The 27,384-nt window shown below is 37.7% G+C and overlaps 1 protein-coding gene across 2 annotated transcripts in view; it reads left to right on the forward strand.

Moving 5' to 3' along the window:
* The window catches only part of PCCA (propionyl-CoA carboxylase subunit alpha), a 291,871-nt gene that overhangs the window by 83,603 nt on the left and 180,884 nt on the right, over nt 1-27,384 (forward strand). For both annotated transcript variants that reach the window (XM_080377685.1, XM_080377686.1), the window contains 4 exons: nt 5,208-5,244; nt 11,201-11,279; nt 22,076-22,178; nt 26,860-26,954. In XM_080377685.1, the coding sequence (XP_080233811.1) occupies nt 5,208-5,244; nt 11,201-11,279; nt 22,076-22,178; nt 26,860-26,954 (314 nt within the window). The remainder of the gene's footprint in view (nt 1-5,207; nt 5,245-11,200; nt 11,280-22,075; nt 22,179-26,859; nt 26,955-27,384) is intronic.

Below are 27,384 nucleotides of genomic sequence, written 5' to 3' on the forward strand. Positions count from 1 at the left end.
CTAGAAGAACATCTAATTAGGAGATAACTTTGAATTAATCATCTAAAACCCATAAAACTTTTTCTAATGCAGAATCAAATACTGCAAATGCTGGGTTTATCAGAGTTTAAATTTATGTAAGGATCTGTTACTCTGCTAATATAAAGAAACAAACCTGGCAAAGTAGGATAGTGGTTAATGAACAGATAGCCATATAACCAGTGAAACTGAGCTACTTACCTGCATGCACTTGCTTCTGAGACATTTAGTTGCACTAGTGTTTGACAACTATCTGAAGTTCCTGACATAAAGTGAAAGAACATGAGTGTTCTGGTTGCCAGTTGGCTATATGCGACGATAGTTTTAACATCAAGTGAACTGGAATGTAGGATTGAGTTGACAACTCCAATCCTCAGCTGTTGAAAGGAGCTATGCAATAGTTGCTTAATCCTGAAGTGTCCATATTGTATCAATTTCAAATACCTCAGCCTTGCACTAGTTATGATTATTTGAAGTGTGTTGATGAAAAAGAGCAAGAGATTAAAAAAAACCCAGCAGTGTACCCACCAAATAAGAAAAAGGAGAGTCTACAGACATTGCCGGTGTTGCAGTTTCGATCAGAAAGGGAAGATGAAAATCTTGGGTTAACCAGTGCTGTAGTTACAAGTTCTAGGAAATAAAACTTCTGATAATTGATATTCTCGTCCTTGCTATGGATCTAAATGTGTGCTTGTATTTGTCCTTTGATCTCCTTCCTGTGATAATGTCTCTTGCTCGGATGAATACTCGAGTAATTAGGTCATACAGTATGCCTGATCTTTTGTTAGAGCTTGATGTAGTATTTTGACAATTCATACCAAGATGAGAAGAGCAAAGATGTGTGATACCAGGTGCAATCAGAAGAGAACACACAAGGAGCTGGAGACTGTATAGGATTTCTGCCATTCTTGGAGAGACCTGCTTTGGTCACAAGAGTTATGAAGCTTTCAAAGTCTTTTGAGGGCTCTTTTTCTTGAGAAACAAAATTTTTAAAGGTCTTAGGAAGCAGTTAAGGGTATGCTTGATACTTGATTATAGAGGTGGCTTCATCTTTATAGTGGAGTCTAATAAAACTGGAAGGAAGCTGCATTCATGCCACTGACAATGCCACAAGTTAAGAAAGATCAGTTACATGTATTCTTTGTGGATGAATAGTTAAAGTGAACATAGAGTAACAACTTCTAGTGCTTTGTTATTCAACTGGGGACTGCACTGAAAATCTTTGTTCTTGAAGGGTTGTCTTTGTCCAGCACTTGCTAAATAGTGCTGCAGATATGTAGGTCCTTCATGAATAAAGGGTGTTTTCCCCCTCTTACTTATGTTGCTTAGCACTTAACATATAGTAGGCACTGGAGTTGCTAAGCTTTTGTAATAACATTTTGGAGGAGTTGCATGCAGAAGAATTCCCAGTGAGTAGAAATTAAATTAGAAATCTAAGAGAAGCAAGCCCTTCAACAGTATACTTAAGGACCTGGAAGGATTGAATAGGAGGATACTTGGCACGGTAGACACAACTAACTGTTCTCATATAGGCAAACGCTGTACCAAATATGAAACTGAGAATGGAAAGATGTGGAGAGGGTAGTTAGACGAATAGTAATTCTCATCCCTGGTTCAGTTTCTCAGTTGGCTGGGGCAAGGGTTATCCAGCCTACACATCTAAGGAACCTGAGTCTGGTGCTGTCAGCTAGAGAGCCAACAAAAGCATTCAAAGGTAGTTAATTTCAAAATCTGTAACTACAATTAGTTTCCTAAAATCTGATTGGGAGAGAGAGTGAGTGACGAGTAGTCTTAATAAAAAGAATAAGTGTTGATCTGTGTAAGTAATGGCTAAAGTTAGAGCTGAGATGTCTGCAAATGAGTAAAGAGGAATTAGTGACAAGAAGAAAGTGGAGGATGAGTATTAGGAGGTGCCATGGTGAAAAAGTGGCAAAAAAATGGCAAGGGAAAAAAGATTTTTTTTTTTACATAATTTCACCACCTGCAGCCAGTTTGGTTTTATGGGTAGTAGAACACAGCTGGATGTAGACCCAGAAGATAAACATCTCTGGGTGTCTACTAAGTTTCACTGATGTCAGTAGACATGTTGAAGGTTTTCAGCTAGGCTGTGAATTTACGGTTAAGTTTCAGGTATCTGTTTTGGCTGTACTCTTGCGTTTGGGGTATTGACATCAGTATTAAATGACCACTGTATTGCTGGAGAAGTTGTTGGAGACTAGACGTGAACAGGAGGTTCTCTAACCCCAGCACCCTCAGCCATGAAAACTATTATGAAGTTCTTCATAATTAAGACAATGTTTTAAAGCTCTAGGATTCTCTTAAACACCTTGTCCTGGCATTCCTCTACATCAGATTAGTTTTACTTTTTTGTCTCCACCTGCTGGTACCTGGCGAAGAGGCATGACCATGAAATTAAGAGGTTAGACATTCTTATGCTAAATGAGTATTTTTATGAAAACGCTATGACATAATGCTATAACTCTTACGATTTTTATAAACTTGTACCATTACTTGAACGCTTTTATTTGTACAATAAAAGGTGGTGCTAAAATCATATATTTCTTTACAGTCTCCAGTTTAATTTGGGAAAACGGTAGTGTAGCAAATGTGTTTTTTGGAGGAAACAGCAGTAAATCATTGAGGACTTTTGCTTTTAAATGATTCAAAATGCTTTTAGTACCGGTGTGGTTGTGCACACATTGGACTTGTGTGTTATGCAGTGTCATAGCATTCAGTTTTTTTGTCCTCCCCATGGCAAATGTATATCTACCATAAGCTGTTTGCACCACAAATCTAAAATAACTGTCCTAACTTTTTGAGTACTCAAACTGCAGCTATATTTATGTAATTTGCAGGTGAAATGCATAATACTAAAACATACTTTCTTAAGGGAAAAAGATCAAAAGACTTAGAAGAGATTTCAGTGTGTCTGTTGCTTATTAATTTTTGTTTCTTAGTTTTTTAAAAAGCACAGCACATTTTTGTTTTCTATTTCAGAAATGCTCACTGAGGGATAAAGAACTTGAATACGTGTAGGTTTTGTTTTGTCTTTTTTTTTTTTTTAATCGTAGACTTTGGGTTCTTATGTATCAGAACTGTAAAAGAAGCAGCTGTTGAAACAGTGTAAATTAATAACTGTGCTGGGCAGATGACTTCAGTGTGCTCAAGCCAGAATTGAGACAATTAGTGCTGCTGATATGATGCCGCTTATTACTTAAAGTTGTTGTAGTATGTAGGTATAAAAATACAGTGGCAGTGAAAAGTTCCCCTCTAATGATTTGCAGCTTGTCTTCCTGTGGACTGCAGCGTATCAGTTAGCCACTTGTTTGCAGGTAACTAAGTAAAAAAAAATTTCCCTGTTTTCTTCCCCCCTCTTAATTCTGTTTTGCAAATATATGAGTAAATTTGCAAGAGAAAAGAAATGTAAAAGTTTCCTTCTCGACTATAATCGTGGCTCTTCATCAGTCATCACTCTTCCTGCATTTTGTTCAAGAGGCTCTAATTGTCTGCATTTGGCAGGTTTAACACTTCCTGACAGAGAGGCTATTAAGGGGAAGTATTCTCGCATAACTGTCACAGGCAGGAACAAAGAACCTTCAAACTCAATGTGTGGAAACCACTAACATTCTTAAATGACCCTTTTCATGCATTTTATCCCTTTAAGCTAAATTTTGGAGGGTGCAGGGTCATGGAAAGCAGCAAGGTGTAATAAAACAGTAAAAACAGTAAACCCTGATTTTTCTTTTTCTTTTTTTTTTTTTGAGGGGGGGTTTCTAGATTTATCTCTTGACTTAAAAACAATTGTTATTTGGAAAAATCTCATTAACAGATGTGACTGGAGTAAAAAGACTTAAAACTGATGTTGCTTTCAGGACTGCTTTGAACTTAACAAGCACCGATTTGTGGAGCAGACTAGCTAATGAAAGGAAATTAAATTTTCTGACAACTTCCCCTGCCAGCCCCCTTATTCTTCATGGGGCTGTTACTAGGTACTGAAGACTTTTAAAGAGGATTTTGTTTTATTATTGGACATAAATGAACCAGGTATGAACATTTCTTATGTGTGGTGGTTTTTTTTTTGTTGTTTTTTTTTTTTTTTTTTTTTTTTTTTTTTTTTTTAGGTTCTGACCTGGGTGCTTTTAAAATGGATTGTCTTGAAAGCTTTAAAAATATCAGGTTTCATTTTAATGTTCATAAGTCAGCCCCCATAGTTTCAGACACACTTAGCAGCTGGTGATTTCCAGACATTACTGCCTTCCATACAAATTCTTTAACGCATGTCATGGAATAGTATAAATATTAGCAAATTTGGATGGAATTTTCAAACTTAACCTGCTCCACTGCAATTTAACCCTTTTGCTTTCTAATGGCTATCAGTAGAAGATACCAGAATTAACTACTGCAGGAGAAGCAATTTGGTTATTAAAAAGTGTGGAATTCCAGTATTTTGGTTTTTATTCTCTGGGTTTCTTAGTACTTTTTTCTGTACCAGGCTATAGTAGTGTGAGTCAGCTGAAGCAATATGTGGCATCAATAAAAGGTTTTTTCTAATTGTCATACTGCGCGGACTCTTAAATGGAAACAATTACGTGAATCTTCTAATTTCAGATACAGTTTACAATGATGCGTTTAGGGTTTATTCTGTCTTTAGATGTAAAAACTTACAGAAGTGAAATACTTGTGTTCTTTTTTTCAGTAGACAAAACCCATTTGTCTTTAAAGAAGTTCTGCAAGATTTTTTTCTGAACCTGAATCACTTCCAAACAATAGAGAATCAACTCCCCCTACTGACAACAACCAGAAAACACAAGAAATACCTGTGAGGACAGAAACAAGCTGGCAGTGGACAAACTTTAACGATCTGATTTATGGTCCATTATTGATTGTAAACTTCTAAATTCTAGCATTAAATTCCTACAACTGCAGAAAATCATCTTGCGATCCTGGTTGTGTTTCCTGTCAGCTGATTCCTCATTGCTTTGAGTTTCTCAGTATACTAATGATGAGGTAGAATTTACATTCCACTTATGGTATTAATTTTACATTCCTCTGGCTGAAAAGGGTCAGAAGGTTGTAAAATCAAACATTAAATGAATCAGAGGAGACAGTAGTGCAATATATGACTGCCCTCAGGACATAGTGCAATGGCTGATGGGATTAACGTTGGGTCTCATTTCCTGCTTTTACAGGATGCAGATGAAGCTGTCAGAATTGCAAGGGAAATTGGTAAGTTCTTAAATTAGCTATGGTGGGATTTGTGTGCCTCTCAGCAGACATGGTTGACTAAATTGAATGTGTAATAAGTAATCCCTATAGAACAAATAACGTTTTAATAGTTTTTAAGTTCCCTGTTGCTTATAGGGCTGGAAGAATCTAGGCGTTAATGCCCTGTGTCTTAAATCATCACATTTTAGCTTTGCAAACTGGACTTTACAGAACAAGTGCAGCCACAATTTGTGGCACGCATGTAATATGCAGTAATAAGTAGCTCACTAAAGGAGTTATTTCAAAGTATATCTGCAATTGAACATGATAGTCAGAAGTTAGGCATGGTACATTTCTTCTTATATAGAGGCTGACAGCAGTGATATTACAGTGATGTGGACTGCAGTTAGTTTGAATATCATCCAGAGCACCAGCCTTTACTCTGTGCTTTCTGGAATAAAGTCACTATTCAGCTTCTGAGTATCTTACAGAATGGTGAAAAGAACAATCAGCAAACTAGCTGGGACACATCTTAATGAAGGTTAAGTTTAGTATGTGTTTAATGAGTTTTGGCTTTTATTTACTAAAGCTTAATATTAAGGAAAATATTAAACCATATGCTTGAAATTCCACATTTCTTAACTGCTTTCTAGAAGAATTTCATTAAGACAGTAAGAGATTTTTCTTAATGGTGGGTTTTGTGTGTTTTTTTTTTTTTCTTCCTTTTAAGAGACAGTAACTATGAGATGCTATTCAGGTTCATCACGGTTACATAATTCAAAGGCTGTATCTGCATTTGAAGCTTCTGTTACTGATTGAGCTACAAATACATTTTACCTGTGTCAAAAGCTACAGCTGTGCCTTATGTGCCAAATAGAAATTGGGACTTGCACTACTGCAGATGACTTTTCATCACTGTAATATCTTTCCACTTCAGGTTTAAGTTGGAGTTTTTACCCTGCACTGGTTAACTGCCCTGAAAACCCTCAGTGTAAGCTTGGCTGGCTTTTTAGGCTGACACAATTGAAGTCAGTATTTCTGTGGGTCTGCCTTTATGTTCCTGTTGGGAAACTAAGTGATTACTGTCTTGGGAGCAGAAACAAAAGGAAGAGGTTATCAACCAAACTGGGACGTTCAGAGGAGAACTATAAATAAAATCGGGTTTTGTCCTTAAAAAACGACATAGTATTATGACTTTATTTCTGTTCAGTTTCATTTCAATAATCTTTCTTGCTCTTGTTTTTTGAAGAGTTCCTGCAAGTATTTTAAAATATTTTTGATTATTTTTTGATTAAGGTAAGTCAGAAGGCATTCAGTGGCTTCCTAGATAGCAAAGATAAATTTTAAAGGCTTAAGTTTCTTCTGAGGTCTTCTGGTGTTCTGTTGACTGGTTGCCATCTTTGATATCAGTAGCACTTTGGAGGTCATTATATCAAGGCAGTCTTAAATGTGTAGATATTAAAGTCGATTACAGACAGCTGGTTGGTGCTTTATCTACATGGTAAATTCTTAAACCATTTTGATACAACAAAGGTTTGTACTATAATGCCATGTAGTGAAAGAAAAATGTCCTTTTTAGCTTTTTTCCCCACACATTTTGACCAGTTGATTAGTTTGGTTAAACTTCTGTCTGATCATGACTACTGATCAGAATAAAATCCAATGATCTGTAATTTCAAAGGATCTAAAATAAGACGAAATTGAAGTCTCTTATGTATATAATGCTTTTGTCTTTATATATAAGGCACTTGTTATGCAATCAAACACTTACAGATTATTTTTAATTTCACTTATCCAGAGCCTCAGTCTTCCAAGGATGCTTAAGTAATTATTAAAACTGAATTTCATTGTGGATCAGCCAGTAAAACTCTAAAATGTTGTGTAATATTCTCTTGCTGTGTGCATTTTCTCCTGCCTTCTCCCTGCTATGTTCTGGCCAAAGATCCAGTAGTAGTGAAGTGTGGCACTTCAGGGTTGAGACACTGCCTTAAACTGTTCCAGTGACTATTACTTGTGAATACAAATTTAAGTATGGGAGTAAACCCTACCTTTTGCCTCTCATTTGAGATATGCTCTCCCAAGTTGTCAAGACAGAATATGACAGAGGTATTAGGCTAAATCAGGAACTGGACGAAGCTCAAGCACAAGTTGCTGTATAGGCTCCTTCCTATATAGTTTCTCTTCTCTATTGATCTGTGTGGGAAGTTCTTCTCTTGTAATACTTTCTGTAGTGCTTAATCACATTGGCTCTTTCTCCCTGCTACTTCTAAGTCTGTTTGTAAGTTGTACATTAAGAACTGCTGGCTGCTTGATTTCTGAAGCGGATGAAACTCCAGAAGGTTGTACTTTTCAGTTTGAAAGGATTGAACAACTGTGAAGTGCAGGCAGTTAAACTAAACGAAAGTCTATACAAAACTGAAGAGGCGCAAAACATGTTTTTGTCCTGTTTCGTTTGACATGGGTTTAGTTAGTACTAGATTTTCAATAATGGATATTGAAGAGAGTCTGGTATTGCCACATATGATATTGCTTAAACTGTTCCTGCACAATGCATTTGGTGGTCTACTACCTGCAACTTCGTAAAAATGGTTAAGTGACATCTAAAACCATGGTGGCAAAGGGTTGGGACTAACAGCTGTGGGACACCAGAATTTGTTTATTCCTTTTACCATTCAGTTTCTCAGCATAGTAACTGCTCTGGAAACAAAGTAGTCCTGACTTTATAGTACCTATTTAACAGCAAAAGTATGCCTGATGATCTTCAAATTTGACAGCTTTTTACGTTTTTGTCTTTGAAAATCTTTTCCTATCTCTCCTTCAGAGGCGTTACAAGAATTCAAAACTATAGAACAAGAGTAGTTTTTATTCTTACATGCAATTTTAATTTCATGTAAGTTGGTGTAAAATTTGAGGGAAGGATCAAAAACCTAACACCTACTCAAAAATACACATGCTTTGTGATACTCTTAATTGCTGTTGTCATGGGTCCTTATAAATGCTACTAGAAATTGTTCGCATACCTCTCCCTTCCCACAACTAATCTAACCAATCCATGTGTGCATACTGCAGCAATTTTGATTGCTGCTGAATAGTGCAAAAGTGGTTAGGAGAATGGTAAGTAACACTTACTGATCCCAGCATCCTGTACCCAATATGTATGCAAAACTTAGATTCTACAAAGCCTTTCTTGTGTTAGCACACATCATTCTTTGGTACTGGCCAAAGAACTGCTGTTTAGCTTAGCTCAGTGCCCCAGAGAGCAAGTAGAATGTAAAGGCATATTTGAACAAAAGTTCAAGTGCCCTTATTTTCAGGCTGATCATTGTCCTAACTTGTAGAGGTCCGTTGCAAAGAATTTTTCTTTGTCAACCTAGAAAGCTGTATGTATCTTTTCAAAACAGGCTTTACTTTGGATTTTTTTAAAACTATTATTTTTAATTTTTATTTTTAACTATAAATGGCTCTCTGGAATCTCTAACTGCCTTGCATACAAGTGTGGTCGACATGTAATCAGTATATATTAAAGGTGGGCTGGGGAGGAAAGCAAAGTGGTCCTACACTTGGTGAGTGACATCAGTAAACCATGTATCTGTAGCATGTAAAGACTCACCAAGGCTCACTGCCAACATGCCTATTTCGCTGTTGAAATGAAAGAACAGTAAATTAGGACTAGACTGTTTACAGATTTAAAATCAGCAAGCCATTCAACAGACTGATATTAGACTGAAATTGTTAGCAAAATTGATGATGATTTTTGTTGAAGTACATGTAGCACTGAATAAGATAGATTAGGTGATGGAAATTGCCATAGTGAGCTTGCCATAATAAGGCTTAAAACAATGTTTATTTCAGAATTTCAGACTTGCATCCTCTTGAGTTGGAGAGAGTCTCCAGCTGATGATAGTGCTGCCAGAGGTGTAAGTTTGCTAGTGTTACCTGGATAAATCTCATTTCTTGTATAAAAATCATACAGAATATGCTTTTTGCTTTATTTCAAGATGGGCAGTGACTTCTGTAGGAGCCTGGCAGTTGCCAGGGATCTGGAAAAACAGCTACAGCATAGATACATTCTACTTGTATAGCTAACTGCATATACTGCATTTCATGAAAATAAGTTGAACTTGACTGTTTGCTGCATGCGATCTAGAGTTATTCTGCACATGTCTTTATTTCTGGGATTGTAGAGGTCTTGCAAATACTTACTATAGTTCTGGATTGAACCCATTGTTACGCTGTGGCTCATCCCATAGCTCTCTGTGGGCAGCATCAGATATTTCATAGGAAAACATAAGAGACAGTCTAGCAAGCTTATTTGCATGGCTCTGTTGGTTTTATTCTTATACCTAGTAACTAGAGATTACTTTCGACTCTAAAGCATGAGGATTTATAGCCTTTTGGTCATCCTTGCCTGGAGGATCTTGATTTGTGCTCTACATGTGCTTATCTATTAGCTTTCAGTCACGTGAGTGCTCTGTAGCATGAGGTTTCATAGTCTAATAACATGTGATGTTGGAAACTATTTTATTGATTTTTGCTGTTTTCCTGTCTTCCAATCAACACTACTCTTGTTTTTTATGCTTGTGTCATGTCACCTTCCCTTTTTTCTTTTCTTTTCTTTTTCTTCTTTTTTTTCTTTTTTCTCTGATGTGTGTGTGTCTGCTTCAGTCTTTTTAAGTAAAAGATTTTCCAGATCTTGCTGGTTTTAATTATCTTCTCCTGAACCTCCTTTCAGTTAAATGGCTTTGGAGGGGGAGGTGGGTGTACTGTATCGCTATCACTTAACAGAGCAAGAGCAGATTTACATTCCAGAAAGAAACTGTAAATGTTAGTTACACATATAATAGCAGGCTTGACCATTTCTGCTGGGAACCATATTCAAATGTCACTTTCTGTCCCCAGATAAAAGCAGTCTGTAGAATGTATCGTCAGTCTGCAAGGACTGATGGGTTCTTCCCCGGCCTGCCCCCGCGTGCCCCCCCCCCCCCCAACTACCAGCTGGTGTGATATTTGGCTTAATATTATGATTTTCATTAAGCATACTGGAGGCAAAAGGCTTGAATTTTTTACTATCCCAGAAACATCAAAAACTTTCTAATCAGATCTTTAATTTTCAATCTTCTGTATATATATGCGGGAGAAAAGCGAAGTTCAATGATATGATTAAGAAATTATTTAGGAAGGTGCTTTGAATTAAAATATTGTACTGCAAGGTAAACAATCATTACTAAACCTGCTTTTAACTGCATACTGCTTTACTGTCCTTTAGTTTTCAGAAAACTAAGGTCCTGACTTATAGTCACATTAAGGTATCTTGTTCTGAAAGTAAAATATTACCGCTTATGCACAATGCTGCCAGATTTATGCTGCTCATTTTTTCTTATTACTTGTCAGTTTGGGGAAAAACCTTTTTTATTGTTTAAAAAAAAGTGTAATAATTGTTTTCTGTGATACTTAATATTATACAATATCTTAAGTAGCACAGCTCTTGAAGTGCTCTGTTATTTAAAGTGTACTACACTGGAAATGTTGGTAAGATACAGGTTTTCTTACTGAATCTCTTGACTAATAGTTTTTGAAGATCTCGTGCTTATTTTTGGTAGTAATTGGTTTCAAAAAATTATCACAACATAGCTTATTTCAGCAGTAACAAAGAAATAAAATTTTGTTCCTAAAGAATTGTGAGCTTAAAAAGGTCAAATGCCTTTATTCATAAATCACTTCGCTACTTGGGAATAATTAATTCAGTGCTTTTTTTTGTTATAAATGAAATGAAGAAGACAACCTTTCTTGGCTTCAGAAATCACTGCACTGACAGCTAAGTCTTAAAAAGACAAATCCTCTCCTCTCCCTCCAAACAAAGTGTTTTAATAAACGAAGTTATTGTCTACTGGCGTTATTGGACATGTGGTCAGTTGTCATGTTCCTCTGACCAACTGAACAAAGTTTGAACTTCTGTCTAATTGTTCCCCGCTGTTAGGCTACCCTGTCATGATCAAGGCCTCAGCAGGTGGTGGTGGGAAAGGCATGAGAATCGCTTGGGATGATGAAGAGACCAGGTGAGTTGCTGTCCAAAAGCTTGCCTTGATGAATGCTGCAGTTACCAAAGTCCCATTAAGCTGCTGTGAACTGACAGTTGAGCAGATACGAAATGTTAGACAGAGAAATTGGATATTATTTGGTTTTCTTCCTCTCATATAGTGAGCAGTATACTTTGGGAGTTTGCATGTCTCTCTGTAAAAATAATTTTTGCATAAACCTTACAGAACATGGTCCATTAATTTGAGTAAAAAAAATAACACTTGCAACTGCCTTTAGTCCAATGATAGACTGTAAATAAAATGTTGCTGTATGCCTTTCAGAATGTTGATTTATTAATTGTCTGTGTTAGAATATTTATTGGCCCGGATTCTCAAACATTCATGCATGCCATTAGTTCTGTTAGAGTTGATGAGACTGATTATTCATGTGTGGAAACACATACGGTGCTTCCAGAATGTACTCTAATAAATTTCATACTTCTGTGTTTAAAATACTTGTCTCAGCAAACTATTGTGCTTTTGTGGGTTTGAAACAGTGTTTGTTTAAGGATGCAGGCATTTTCATGTCTTTTAATGGTTCTCTGAATCCCTAACACTCCACAATGCTTTCTTACTGACTTGAAGTTTTACAGTCCATTCTCTGCTAATATCCTGGCAGTGAGGAGTCTCGTTTCAACCCCTCATGCCGCTGATGTTACAGAAAAATGTGTTTTGGGATTTTTCAAAGACTTGTAACAAAAGCCTATTTGATCCAAAATCAGATAACCTTCTAAGTGTTTTCTTTTCCACATGGAGAGAGCAGCACATATGCTGGAATCAACTCAGAGTACAACTCAGATTTTCATTAGTTTTAGTCACCTGCAAGATTCCCTTGTCATATTTTTGTGTTCCTTGTTAAATTTTTGTTTCTCAGAACCTAAAAACTCGAAAAAAGAACAATGAATAGCTAGCAGTTAAATTTTAGATTTAAAGAAAACATGGTGGGATTTTTTTGTACCTTGCTACCTGTAGCCCATTTATATTCAAATCTCAATAGGAAAATAAGGTTTTGTACATTAGAATGAAGATCTAGAATAACCTGCTTTCTTACAAGGATGCTTTGTTCCTACTGCTTTAGAATCCAAAATTACTGCCTTGATCTTGTTCAGGCAGCAGTTGCATCTGTTGGACTTGAAAGGAAGGCATTAATTTAATGCTTTGCTCAGGAAAGAGCAAAGGAGCTCAATTAAAGTAACTGTTTAAAAATTGAAAACTGGATCTAAAAATCATGATTACAAATTCGTTTTGGAGAAAAATTGTGGTTGCTGTTTAGAAAGTCACCTGATAGAGCTGATTGATATCAACAGAAACTAGCTAGGGATGTGTTTTTTTTTTTTTTTTTTTTTTTTGTATATTTGCATACAGAATTAATTTAGTGATATTACTTAGACCCAGTGATATTTAATAATATTAGAGATGCTTGCCTTGTTTGTGGAAAGCCCTTGAAGTGCTATTCAGCTCCTTATTTGCCAGTGGTGGCCTTATAATAATCCTTTTGGTTAGTTATGCAAGCCTTGTCTTTACGGTATAATTTTGTAGAGCAGTATCTAAAAGGTGCTAAGAGAAAGAACACCTAGACTGAGTCACAGATCAACACTAGTTACTGATCTTATATCAAGGAGGAAAGCTTATTTTAACATTTACAGGTGAGCAACAACTAAGGCGGAATAACTGTTGCAGGAAGGTGAAGGTGAGATTAAGAGAACAGGAGATAGAAACAGATTTATTTTGTGTTTGCATGTGAAGTATTGCATTTGGGTTTCTCTCATAGTCTGTCTTGAAGAAATTCTGTGAGGTTGTGAAGTATTTGTTGTACATGTCCATTAATTGCATTACGGAGCTAAGTATTCTTTTTAATGGGTCTGAAGAAGAACATCCGACTGAGTGTTTTGAAGGTGATTCAATTTCTTACTGACAAAACTTATCTGATAGTTCACATGTAGTTAACATGAAAAGTTGTTGACCTCATCTGTTGTCTGGCTGCATCAAATCCATGTAATCTTAAAGATAAACTAATTTTCAGCTATTGGCAGCTCTGAAAAGCTGATATGTGAATGGCCTTTTCCATTTCAGGGTTCACAGATGCAAGGTGAGTGTGAAGAATTGCTGATAATATTTTGCTTTGTAAACTTGCTTTGGCTTTGTCATGTGGGATTAATTCCAAATGCCATATGAAAAAAACCAACCCTGTCTATAAACTAATATTGTTTGAAACATACTTTTCAATTTTCAGGGTAGTTGAAAATCTTTCTTGTCTCAACTGACTATGTATAATATTAAAAGCAGGCTTACATTATTGTGTGGTGTGACATGGAAATAGCCACTGGAAATGGAAAAGACCTATCTGAGTTACTTAATTGCTACAATTACAGAATTAATCACTGTGGTAACTTACTGGTGCTTCACCTTTCACATCTCTTAAATATCCCCAATGATGAAGATTTTCTTAGATTCTCTAAATATTTATGATATTATTCTATCTATAGCTAAGTTTTCTGTGACTTTCAGCTAGTATTTTGAACTGGAAATACTAGAATAGTTTTACCACTGTTAGAATTGTTTTCTTCCTTGAAATAGCTCTTCATGTGCATTTAACTCTGGAAGGTTGCTGTGTTGTCCCCTACCTCTTTATCTGGGTAGGGCTGCTGTTGCATTTCTTCAGATACGAATCCCTCCTAACTCTCACTTCTGTTGCTTTTTTCCAAACTTCATAGAATCGTAGAATCATTTAGGTTGGAAAAGATGTTTAAGATCATCAAGTCCAACCATTAACCCAGGTCTGCCAAGTCCACCACTAAACCATGTCCCTAAGCACCACATTTATGCATTTTTTAAATACCTCCAGGGATGGTGATACCACCAACTCCCTGGGCAGCCTGTTCCAATATATGACCATCCTTTCAGTAAAGATTTTTTTTCTAATACCCAATCTAAACCTTCCCTGGTGCAACTTGAGGCTGTTCTTTCTTGTCTTGTCACCTGTGAGAGGAGATCTGTCCACAGACTCCTTCAGGTAGTTGTAGAGAGCAATAAGATCCCCTGAGCCTCCTCACCAGACTAAACCACCCCAGTTGCCTCAGCTTCTCTTCATGAGACTTGTTCTGCAGAGCCTTCACCAGCTTCATTGCCCTTCTCTGGACACGCTCCAGCACCTCTATGTCCCTCTTGGAGTAAGTGGCCCAAAACTGAACACAGTGTTTGAGGTGCAGACTCACCAGTGCCGAATATTGGGGGACAGTTGCTCCCCTTGTCCTGCTGGCAACGCAAGCCAGGATGCTGTTGGCCATCTTAGCCATCTGGGCATGCTGCTGGCTCATGTTCAGCCAGCCAGCACCCTGAGGTCCTTTCCCACCAGGCAGCTTTCCAGCTGCTCTTCCCCAAGCCTGCAGCGCTGCGTGGGGTTGGTGTGACCCAAATGCAAGACCCAGCACTTCTCCTGGTTGAACCTCATACAGTCAGCCTCAGCCCGTTGGGTCCAGCCTGTCCAGATCCCTCTGCAGAGCCTTCCTGCCCTCAAGCAGATCAACACTCCCTCCCAACTTGGTGTCATCTGCAAACTTTGTGAGGGTGCACTCAATCTTCTCGTCCAGATCATCGATAAAGGTATTAAACCAGAACTGGCCTCAATACTGGGGAACACCACTTGTGATCAGCTGCCAGCTGGAGATAACGGTCAAGTTGTAGTGTGGAATTCTGTGTACAGTTCAAGCCACTACCCCATATCTGAAATTAAAATAACACTAGCTTTGCTCTAATGTAATCCCATGTCAGTTGTCTTGGTTTGGATAAGTAGAATTTAGGATGCACTTTCTTCATGTAATAGATATCCACTTGAAATTATGTTAAAAACAAAGTGCAGGTTTCTGGAGAGTGGTTTACATTGAATTCAGGTTTGTAGATTCTTCACAGTCTGGGAAAGTTCTGCTGCTGTTATGTGTGTGGAGGTACTTCTGTCTGTAGTTGATCATCCCGGCTCTGGTCTGTATATGAAGAGCCTCTGTGCCTGCATCCCAGAGAGCCTGGTCTGAAAGTGCTTTCCAAATATAGGCAACATGAAGTTCACGATGAAGTAGGACAAAACGTGACTAGGGTAGGTATCCGAGTATCTGCAAACATTCTGTATCATTCCTTCTTCAATTGTGAAGAAACTGAAGGCTCTCTTGGTTTCAGTATGCTTATACCAATTGTACTTGTTACTAAGTCTTTAGGCTTCTTGGCTTCAAATGGTCTGCTGGCAGCTCTGAGAAGGAATTCACTTGAGGACCCTATCTTCTCCAAAGAATGGATTAAAAAAATTCTGCAGAAATTGTGATGAATCTTTGCACACAGATGCTGGCATATAGATTCTGCATCAGAGGTCATCATACTAGAATTACTGGCCCTTGTTTTAAATGCTGTGGATATGCAGATAGAAATTGGTTTATCTAGTTAATAGCTTCAGCTCAAATGTGATAACCTGTAAGTTGGAAATTTGTACTGAATTATCTTCTAACAATTCCCTTTTGAGAAATTTGGAGCTTTGTGCTAATTCTGCACACACCCAGTTGTGTCAACTTCTGTAACTTTTCCTAGAGATGGAAGTTTTGCATGCTTAGTAAGTATCTATTTGCAAAACTTTCAACAAGGCAGCTTCCAGCAACAGATATTTAGAAAGATGAAAGTTTTTGCCTTTTAACTTGTAATCACAGGAAAACATAAATTGTCTTGTTACTTCAATTCTTTCTTGATGCTTATGCCAATTTTACGAACTCAAGTCAAACATCTGCTCTCAAATTCCAAGAACCTCTTATAATTTTTCTTCTGTGGTCCTATGGTACAACACTGTGTCTATTTCCACTGTTCCACAGCTGTTGCTGTTCATTGGGATGGTACAACAGGATATGTGGGAGAGCTACTAGCAAATTTGCTTTTGTAGTCTGCAATTATTTTGTGCAGTTTGCCACCTTCTTTCATAAACATCTGTTGAAGTATTTTTTTTCCCTGATGTTGTAATCTTCTAATGGCTCTGCAGGAATGAGCAGTGGAACTGGAAGATAAAGTGGAATAATTTGTAGCAAACCATTTCTGAATCCCCAACCTCCCAAGGCAAAGGAAATATGAAGTGTGCAATATGAGAGGACAATATTTAAAAAAAACTAAACAGCATTCCCCATTACAAGCCTGTACATTAAATTTTATTACTTTCCCAAAGCAATGCGTTTGGCCTGTCAGACTACTCTGCAAAAATGGGTGTGTATGGGTCTGGCATCCTTGGTCTGTTGTGCACAGGTATGTGCTGTAGAAGTGTTCAGGTAAGGGGAAGGAGTGAATTGGATGAGTGAAGAGCAGTGTTTCCTAAAAACGGTCTATTTTTTGTTGTTGTTTTTTTAAACACTGATTTCCATGCCAGCTACATGTGTAAAAATATGTAAAATGCTGTGACTAGGCAATTCTAGTTTTTGTAAATTTGGAGTCAAGCTGAAGCAAACGATACTGGTTTTGTGTGTAAAATCAAACAACATTTAAGTATGTATTGCTTACGTAACTTATCAGGCATGGTTTTAGAGGGATTCTACTGTACTAATGGTTATCAGACATCTGTTTTTAATTAGATAGCCTTTCTAATTCTGGCCTTAACAAGAAAAGACTATTTCCTTTTACTGTTTTCTGATACTGGAAAACTGAAACATTACGAATGACTGCAGTCTTTTGATAGTATCTGGCTGCCTTCGAAGAAGGTGGTGGTTTGAATTCAAGCAGCAATGGTGATCTCGGAGCTGGAGGCAGAAAGTTGGCATGGGCTATCTTACTTCAGACAACCACAAGAAAGCTTGTGACAAGATCAGTAAATGCTTTTATATGACTTACACTTCAGTGTGACTAAACATAGTGTAGGGAGAGAGGGGAGCCTTTCAAGACATCCTGTTCTTCCACTTATCATGCATGTTTGAAGGCACCTAAGGACATCAGCTCATCCACCTTCGTTCTCTGAATAGGATCAGCACTCAGTTTGAAGGCGGTTGCTTAGAGCTTTGCCCAGGTGTGTCTTGCAGTGAGATTCTACTGCCTTTCTGAACAGCCTGCCCTGTTTCTCAGTTCTTTCCAGTCATTTTTTATTGCTTACATCCAGTTAGAAACTCCCCACTTCAATTTATGGCCACTGTCTCATTTTTCTGCTGTGCACTGCAGCGAAGGGCTTGGCTTTATTCGTTTAGTAAACTCCTTTTTAAGTACTGGAAGGCTGCTATTAGATGTCCACTAGAGCCCTTGTTGCCTTTCAGGTTTGCTCTGACCATCTTACTTGAGCTTGTCAACATGTTTAGTACTAGGAGTCCAAAACTGGATGTAGTATTTCAAACATGGTATAAGAGGTGCTGAGTAAAGAATAATTGCTGCTCTTGGTCTGCTGGCTGTGCTGCAGTTGATACAGCCCACTATCCAATTAGCCTTCATTACTGTCATCACAGTTGAATCGCAGCCTGTTATCCACCAGGACCTCCAATTAATCTTAAAAATAAATTCCACAGCCTGTACTGATGCGGGGCAGGGAGTTAGTCAGTGCTAGGTACAGGACTCTGCTTCTGTTCTTGTGGAAATTTATAAGATGCTTGTGACTCCATTCCTCCAAACTGTCTAGGTCTCTCTAAATGCACCCTTGTCTCTTGAGTATATTGATGACCCTGTTTAGCGTGGTCCACAGGCTGCTGGCAGTATGTTTTGGGTCAATGATAAAGAGGTTAAACTGGTTCCAGAATAGTTGTTTCCTGGAGGGATTCCTTTGTTTTGGATTCCAGGTAGAGGATGTGCTGCTAACTTTGAGCCCCATGATCTAGTCAATTTTTCACTCATCTGGTTGTGCACTTATGTAGACTGTAATGTTCTACCTTGGAAGCAATGACGCTGTGGGAGGCCATTAAGTTCTTGCTGAAGTTGAGTGAGATGATATCTACTGTTGTCCTGTATTTCATAGGTGTAGTAATAGAAGACAAGCAGACTGGTCAAGCGTGGTACTGTTGTTAAATTCAGTCTGATCTCAGTCACTTTCTCATCTGTCTAGGAATAGCTTTCGGGAGATCTTGCTCTATGACTCTTCCCCAGAGTCAAAGAGAGGCTGACCAGCTTGTAGTTCTTCTGATTCTTCCATGCTTTTCTCAAACTTGGATGCAGTATTTGTCTTCCTCTAGTCATCAGGAATCTCTCCTGACCTCCAAAGCCTTTTGAAGATGACAGAGCAGTCTCACAATGACACAAGCTACCTCTCATAGCATACCATCTGGTCTCAGTGACTTATATGGGTCAATTTCTCAAGAGATCCTTGATTCCATCCTCTTCTGCTACTGGTAATTCCTCTTCTTCAGCCCATCTAATGTCTGTGTTGAGAAGTTCTCCCCAGCATCCATCAGAAACCTCCCAGCTTGCTTGTGGTTTTTTGTATTTTTTTTTCCAACAGATGTCAGGGAGGTCAGTTTCTGTTTAAAAAAAAAAAAAAGGAACAAATAAACCCAAACCACCAAGCAAAAGACCACCCCTGCCAAACACCTCCCTCACCAACCACTAACAAACCAAAAACCCCACCCTTTCCCCTCCCAAGCAACCCACAGACCCCCAAACCAAAACCATGTAAACACTCGAGGTCTTGAAAACTTTGCGTTGCTTGAAGAAGAATTTGTCCACTTTGTCAGCTTGAGCAGATGAACTGTTAACAAAATTGTACTGTAGTATTACCTATACTGGCTGGCCTCTTCCTTGTTGCAGACCTTCCAGTTCTTACCCTCTTGCCCTTTCCCAAGAAGAGATCTATATATTCGAGGTGCCCTTTCATAAAAAGGGCAAACTTATCCTGCTGCTTGGTTTAAAGCCATTCTTTGCAGCATTGCAGTTGTGTGACCTGTCCCACCCTGCAGCTATTCTAAGGATGTTGCAGTTCTGTGTCTGCATGCAGGCTCCAGCCCGTTTGTTTCCTTAGCCACATGCCATCATGAAAAACTGCTTCAGGTGGACCTCTTGGTTTTATTTTATCTCCCTCCCCCAATGCCTCTAGGCTTTGACTAGTGTGCAGCTTTTACCAGCATGACCCGCTCACCCTGTCCTTGAGGAGAGGCAGTGGTGTTCTCTGCCTGCCTTAGGCATGGGCAGGGAACTAAGCCTTTCAGCCCCCAGCTCCGAGCCCAGCCTGGGTAGAGACATCTGACGTGTGATGCGTACTCCTGCAGCTGGGGCTGTGGAGACACCACAAGTACTTCATGGTGCCATACTGTTAGCAGCCTACTGGCTCTGTGGCGGTGTATGACTCCAGGTGACTGACCTTGGTGGTATGAGTCATCCTTGCAGCAGGCAGTTATGGGCCCCTTTTCATCATGAACCAGTCTTACCGATCTATGAGTTGGGAAACAGCTAGCAGAAGCTAAAGGAAGCAACTAAAAGCAGCAAATGTGCATATAGGAAAAAACCTGAAAACTGCCACTAAAAGTTACTGAGAACCTAAGAAAAAACTTCAACAGAAAATCTTGCCTGAACAAATAAATAGCTTGCAACCAAAATGCCAACACACCCACCTCACCCCTACCCTGCTGTTAAAACTACCTCTACCACCAACTCCTCCTTATGAGAAACTAACAAAAGTATCTCCTGTCAAAGCCCCTCTTAGCTGTTGCTGTTTGCTTGCTCCTTGCCCCGTGGTCCGCTGCAGGTGGCTGGCACTGGAAGGCTGTGGAGATGGCAGCGTTAGTAGGTGGTTAGTGTTTGGAGTTTGGGTCTGTTGCAGAGCCCCTGCTCAGGAATCTTTTGACCAGAGTGCCTATTTGCTTTGAGTCGTAATGTAGAGGGTATTAGTGATGGTCTTATAGGTGAGGTACGTCAGCCTGAATGATTGAGTCTTGTCAAACGTCACGGCTTGATTAGGCTGCAGGCAGCATGTTGCTTGTATGGTAGACCGTACCCGGGCCTAGACAGGGGCAGTAAGCTCATGTTTCCCTGACCCAAGTATCCCTGCGCGTCCCTTCTGGGGTTAGCGTGGGCAGGAAAGTTTTGAACTTGGTCACACATCAGTACAGTCGTGTGGGAAATCTCTCCCTTGCCGTGAGGGTCTGTACGGCTCTTGCTTGGTGAAAGGATAATACTCCAAATACAAATTATCTTCTAGCCTAAGCAACTTTTTTTTTTTTTTAAATATTCATAGAGACTCAGATCCATCTCCATTTAGTTAGTATGATCTCTTCAATGAAGGTGAAGCATATACTTACGGTAATTTCTAATCTCTGAACAAATGCAACTGCACAGGTTTGTAAGATGCAGACAAGGTCAGAATACTTGACTGAGTCATTCCTGTTAAATATAATTTAAAAAGATTTACAGGTGTATGGATTAGATAATTAGGCACCTGACTTTTTTTAACAAATATTGCAGTTTAGATTTCTAATTAGCACATACTTCAGTGAAGGAAAAAGTCAGTTGTGCATAAAACTGTCTTGACAGAATGATTACAAAAGGAAACAAAGCCTTTGATATAGGAGTTAAAGTCACTCTAAATCTGCTTCAGTAAGAAATACTGTGTCTGGCTTTTTGTTACCTCACTTCGATTTTTTTTTGGATAGATCAGGTAGCATACAGAATCACAAATCTCTTTTTCTCTTTATTAATAATTCAGTATATTGAGGTTAAATATGAATTTAGGAAAGATTGTGTATTGAGTATAATATATCAAAATTGTACTGTATATTATTTAACAACCTTGAAAGAAGGTGAAGAAATACCTTTAAATATACATGTTTCTATATTGTAAATTTATTTACCTCATGGTTCTATTGTCTGGGTTTTGTTTGTGGAATTAAACTAGATTAAAGAGATGGAAAGCACAGAAACTTCAACTCACCTATGATGTATTTGTTTTTCTGGGCACAATTATCAGGGCCTCTGCATTACAGTAGTCAATCCCACAGAAATTTACCCCAGACTTTTTATATGTAACAACATAAATGAGACTCATATTCCAGTTAAAGACCTTGTAGAAAACTTCTGTGGGGCCTTTGGGTATACTTGCATCATGGTGCATTTCACCTTGAGAAAGCTGTACATGAAGTTGTTTGTCAGCAGTTATGCCCTATAGGAGTAATCTTCCTGCAATGAGAAAGTTAATAATATAGTATCTTACAGCCCTTATTTGTTTGAGTAATTACATACATAAAAGAGAAAAAAAGAGGGAAGTATACAGAATATGCGAATATAACGCTCCAGTGCAGGAAAAAACTAGTAATACAACTGGCACACTCTGTAAAGTGAAGTGTTGAATCTTCAGGTTGTGTGTTTAGTGATTGAATTTACAAGTTATGCAATATTATATCTGCAGTTCTTTCACCTAAATAACGTGCAACTAATCTCTGCTATTCTTAAGTATTAAGAGAGCTGTGTACCTTAAATAATAGGTTCACCTTTACTTCTGTGTAACAACTACTTTGTAATTACTGGTTTTTAAAACTCTATTACTTCATTACTTTGGCAGAAGAAAATGTTAACAAAGAAAATTCGTATGAATAATTGTTGTAAATGCCCAGACTTTTTAAACACACTGAAATTCTCTGTGCTTTGAGAATGGGTTTGTTTGGGTTTTTTTGGTCTTTGTAAGAAAAAGTGAAAGAAGGGGTACTCATTAAAGAATCAAATGCAAGCGGTAAAATTTCGTTTTTGGATTGTGTTGATTGAAGTCTGCTAGAGGACTGGAATAAGTGTTTTTTCTGCTTGGATACTTCAGAACTTAACTTGTAAAATACAGATTATTCTTTTTGTTTTCATTATTTAAGGGAAGGTTTTAGATTTTCATCTCAAGAAGCTGCTTCAAGTTTTGGTGATGATCGCTTACTGATAGAAAAGTTCATTGATAACCCTCGTCACATAGAAATCCAGGTTTGTGGTGGTGTTTTTATTACTACTACTATTAATTATTGGTCATTTATTTTTTAGTAAGGTTTGAACTCGTAAATTAATCAAAGCTCAAAATGTTTTAAACACTTTGCTAAAAAAGGCCTAAAGTCTTGTGTTTTCCTGTGTCTTGGGCCATTGCTGAAAGTACATGGCTATCATGCACAATACAGCCTTCCTGTTTTTAGTCTCTAGCCTTTCTTTAGCAGGAAGACAATGAACTGTGCTCAATTTGTTGGGGAGGAAAAAAAAAAAAAGTTGTAGGCATCTGTCCTGAGGACTGGAGCTTGAACTCTGGATCCTGATTGCGGTGCTGGGGTGCAGCAGAGGATGTAGGAGTTAAAGCACTGCTGTGCTTAAGACTCTTCTTGCAAGGTCTGCGTGAGTTTGTTAGTACTTGGGATTCTGTGCTGAAGTATCTGATGTTCCCTGGAAAGTCAGGAGGATTTGTGTCCCATTTTGGGCAGTTTGTATTTCAAAATCAGGTATATTTTTCTTAACTTCTGGATTGTGACCATTTATATCTTTTATTGGATCTAGTGTTAAGCCATATTGCTAATGTAAAACAACACTTGTTTGAGACAGACTCTTTAACAAAACTATGATTTTAAAATTTGTGTTGTGTTTGATCTTATGTGGGTAACTAAATTGGGTTTCTCAATAGCCTTGAAATAATCTGTCCTGATAAGAAATCTGTATGGAGTTTATCTGTTTCCTCAACAGAAATTTCATGTATTTTTGTCCAAAAGATAAACTCTAAGTTGTGGCAGTAACTAGATCAGGTTGCTCAGAGGCCCATCCAACCTGACCTTGAATGTTTCCAGGGATGGGGCATCTATCACCTCCCTAAGCAACCTGTTCCAGTGTTTCACCACACTCATCATAAAAAATGTCTTCCTTATATCTAGTCTAAATCTACCCTCTAGTATTTTAAAACTATTACCCCTTGTCTTACCACGACAGGCCCTGCTAGAAAGTCTATCCCCATCTTTCTTGTAAGCCCCCTTTAAGTAGTGGAAGGCTGCAATAAGGTCTCCCCAGAGCCTTCCCCAGGCTGAACAACCTCAACTCTCTCAGCCTGTCCTCATAGGAGAGGTTTTCAAGCCCTCTGATCATCTTTGTGGCCTCCTCTGGACCAGCTCCAGCAAGTCCATGTCTGTCTTGTACTGAGGACTCCAGAGCTGGACACAGTGCTCCAGGTGGGGTCTCTACAAGAGTGGAGTAGAGGGGCAGAAATGAAGAAGAAATAGTGAAATGAAGGAACAGTCTGTAAAAATGAAATTTAACCCCCAACCTGTTCTCTTCTAAAGGGTCATGGAAAGACATATAGTGAACATTTAGTTTCAGCATTGATCTTAGGTTACGAAAGAGCTCAGGTTGCTGGACCATCTTCCTATATTCCCTTTCAATAGCTAACAATTTTTGCTTACCTATGTCTTTTTTTCCCCTTTTTTTTAAAAAAAAATGCAATTTGGTACAATTTAAAGATCTGTTTCTTTCAGTGCTTATAGATTTGGGAGCTTCAGCAGGTTCCTACTTACTCTTTGATGGGCTAAAGTTAGATGAGATTGATTCCTCTATGCTTTCATGAGTTGGGGACAGATTTTGCATTACCTTGATTCCTTTTAGGTTTCACAAAGGTTACCTCAAAAAAATTACGCATCACTGTATTTAAGAACAGTCAAATAATCTTACCTAGATTAAACAAAATAGCTTTGCTATTAATAATTTATAGTTTTATTTATAATAAGTGTACAATGAATGTTGTTTTCCTTACACAAACACTTTGATGGTACGTTTTAACAATATCATAGCATAGCATTTTAACTTCACGTTCTAATCAGCTTTAGAATGTTGACCTTGGTTCATTTTCAAACTGCTAAATATACAAACAATTTGAGACCAGATGCCAAATATTTATTAATTTAGCAGTAATTTTTAAATAGAACTTTTTTTTAACATTCTCATATAGCTCCAAAGTGTTGGTACTTAAAATTGTTAAATAAGGGGTTTCCTGTGTCTAGCTATAAAACAATCACTTTGTAAAACATGAGAAAAGACTAAAACAATTGACAGGAAAATAGAGTCCAAATAGACTTCATACTTGAACTGATTTGAAGTCTTGTTCTCCTGAAATATCTGATATAAAGGATCTGAATTTAAAGTAAGAGTACATGGAATGTCTAACTACTACTTGGTAAATAGCTATCCTACAACTGGAAATAGAGTTTAGGTGAATCATGTAGGAGAGGTTGTCATACATTCTATTTAATTATTTTGACATATAGATATACATAGCATATACTAATGTCATAGTCATCTAATCCCACAAAACAGGACATTTTCTTTTAGGAATATTTAGAAAATAAGCTGTAGCTGTGACGTGTTTTTGGTGAGATGTGTACTGACATCTCAGGTTACCTCAAAGGTGATGATTTCAACATTTTTTAGATGTCTTTTGAAATATAATAGTTTTATCAGAAACTAAAGAAGGTACTTCATAATGAAAACAGTGGACCCAAAATGAAAGTAAAAGCCTAACACTAGATGTGGTTTGGCGTATTCTATTCATAATTACATTTTTGTAGTAAATATTCATGCATATCTGTTTTTGAGCTATATTAACTGATAACAGAAGAACATTTAAGATCCATGTTGAAGAAATTAAGTAGGATACAAGAAATGTCCTGAAATTAAAGAAAATATTTACTAGTTGGTTTGCAAAATATTTTACTATCCCCTTCAGGAAAATACAGAGGGGAAGAAGAAAAGCACAGGAACTCATTTTTATTGAAACATTCTAGGACTTTTTGGTTTGTTTATTTTGGTGAGGCTGAATTTTGTGATAAGCTGTAGGCATTCTAACAGTGAAACAGAAGTGCTCATAAGGAATTGTTCTGCTTATGGGACAGTGATTTTTTTCCGCTGAGTACCATGGTATGCCCTAGAGGTGTTCTTTTAATAATAAAAAAAGGACAAAAAAAATCCAATCCAAAAATCTTTGTCTCTTCTAAATGTGTTTTTGTAGAGCTTTGTGATGTTTAGTTCTAGAGTGGATGAATCTGGGCTCTGGTGGGAAGTTGCTTTAGATGCTGCTGTGTTTTTGCTTTGTATTGAGTCACCTGTTACAGAATGCAGCAGTTGACTGGAGTACCCTGAAGTACCCTGGTGCTGCTGCTGCTAAACCTCCTCATAGGCAAGGAATAGGGTTCTGGTTTAGGAAATGACAAAATCGTTGATCTTGTAGAACTCTCCAAATAGGATTTTTTTCCCTAGAAAGCTCCATAAACTTATAGGACCACAACAGAATTTCTGGAGAAAAGGTATGTCCGATCCTACAGAGTATGGAGCACTCAGGATCTGATGCTGCACAGTGCATGAGTTGTCTTCGTGAGTTCAGTGCCTGGTTTTCAGTCACATCTGCCCGGATTATTCACGCATCAGCAACATAGATGCAGGAATTCATCTCACTTAGTGCCATACTTGCTCTGTGGTGCTAAAAGGAATGATAAATAATACAGTTTGTTGTCAGAAATGTAAGTAGATATGGTTGAGTTCACGCAGTTTGAGGAAGATTATCTCCTCTTGTATCTTGTTGGTTTTCAGTATAGAACTGCACTATTAAAGAATGAAGCATGAATATTGGCACAGGCTCCCACAGATCAGAGTAGGAAGATAGATGGAAAAAAATGGATTAGAGGGAAAATTTTATAAGTAAGAAAGAGAGCAGGTGTGGTCTGCAATGAAAGAAAATGCTCCAAGAGTAAGTGTAGGGTATATCATCGTAAAATTGGAAGAAATCTACTTGAATCCTCAAATCCAGTATCCCAATATTGGAAGTGGCTGCACTGTACAGTCAGTTTTATAAAGAGATAAGAGTTCCTTTTCTTTTCCTTCCGGTTTGAAGTTGTAGAATCAAGTAAGAGTTCTGTTATGTTGAACTTGTGTTTTCTCTAGTGTGTAATTTAGGTAGTTGGATCTGGATACTTGACTGTATGCTTAACTCTCCCATGAACAGAAGATGCAGCCAAGGACTGTAGATAACACCAAATTTTAAAGAAATTCCTTGAAACTACTGCTTTAATTTCCATTGAAGGTACTGAGGAAGTAGCAGATTATGTTCTCCTTAATAAAAGATCGCAGAGTTTCTGAAGATTTTTTGCAGCTGTGGTTTGCCTACTAAGAAAGCTTTATTAGCTATTGTTTCTGAAAGCTCTTGTGTATAATTCAGGAGCAAAATTTGTCATGCTTTTGAGATTTTTCTCTCCTCTGTTGACACAAGATATTGCTTAACAATATGCTTCTGAGTAATTTCATTATGCAATACCATTTACAAATGCTAAAAATGTATTTTAATCTTATTTCTGTCTTGATTTCTGATTTTTGAACTTTTGGGAGCTTCTCATGGACTTTGAAATGAGTGGGTTTTTTTCCATATATGGATTCTATATAGAGGCTTTAAAATAATCTTCAGAATTTGAAGGAACATGTAATTAGTATTTCATACACAATTAATTTTCTACACTATCATTTCCCCCCAACCTTTATTTCTAGATTGGAAAAAAATATTTTTAAATTAAACTAACTGAATGCTATCTAATAGTTTAATGCCAAAAGGCCATATGCATGCATCTGGTTTGTTAACAGCAGCACGTTACTGTTTCAGGTTTTGGCAGATAAACATGGTAATGCCTTGTGGTTGAATGAGAGAGAGTGCTCCATTCAACGAAGAAACCAGAAGGTTGTGGAGGAGGCACCGAGGTATGTACACTAGACTCTTGATGCAGCTTCATAGTTATTGAAAGCATGTTTGGAAAGCTGCAGATTTTATTTATTGTACAAATGTGTGCAAATTTTAGTCTATTAAGAGCCACAAAGAAAATAAATGTTTAAGTTACAGTCATTTGACTGTAATGCAGCTTTGATGTTGTATTTGAGGGTGTTTTAATCTTGCTTCATGATGTCTTGCTGTAAGAAGGAACAGGTGTTTTGTTTAAACTTTTGTCATGATCTTCTATAAAATGGATATAGATCTTACCAATCTAATATGTGGTATATGAGATGGCTTTCTTAATATATCTTCAGATATTTTTCCTTTTCTTTGCTGTTCAACTTTTAGATTTAAGAGTAAAACATGGAATAAGTATTCATTTTACCACAGAGGCAGGTATTTGACTGTGGTATAGTAATT

This window comes from Falco punctatus (genome assembly GCF_963210335.1).
Source record: "Falco punctatus genome assembly, chromosome: 2".
Lineage (NCBI taxonomy): Eukaryota > Metazoa > Chordata > Aves > Falconiformes > Falconidae > Falco > Falco punctatus.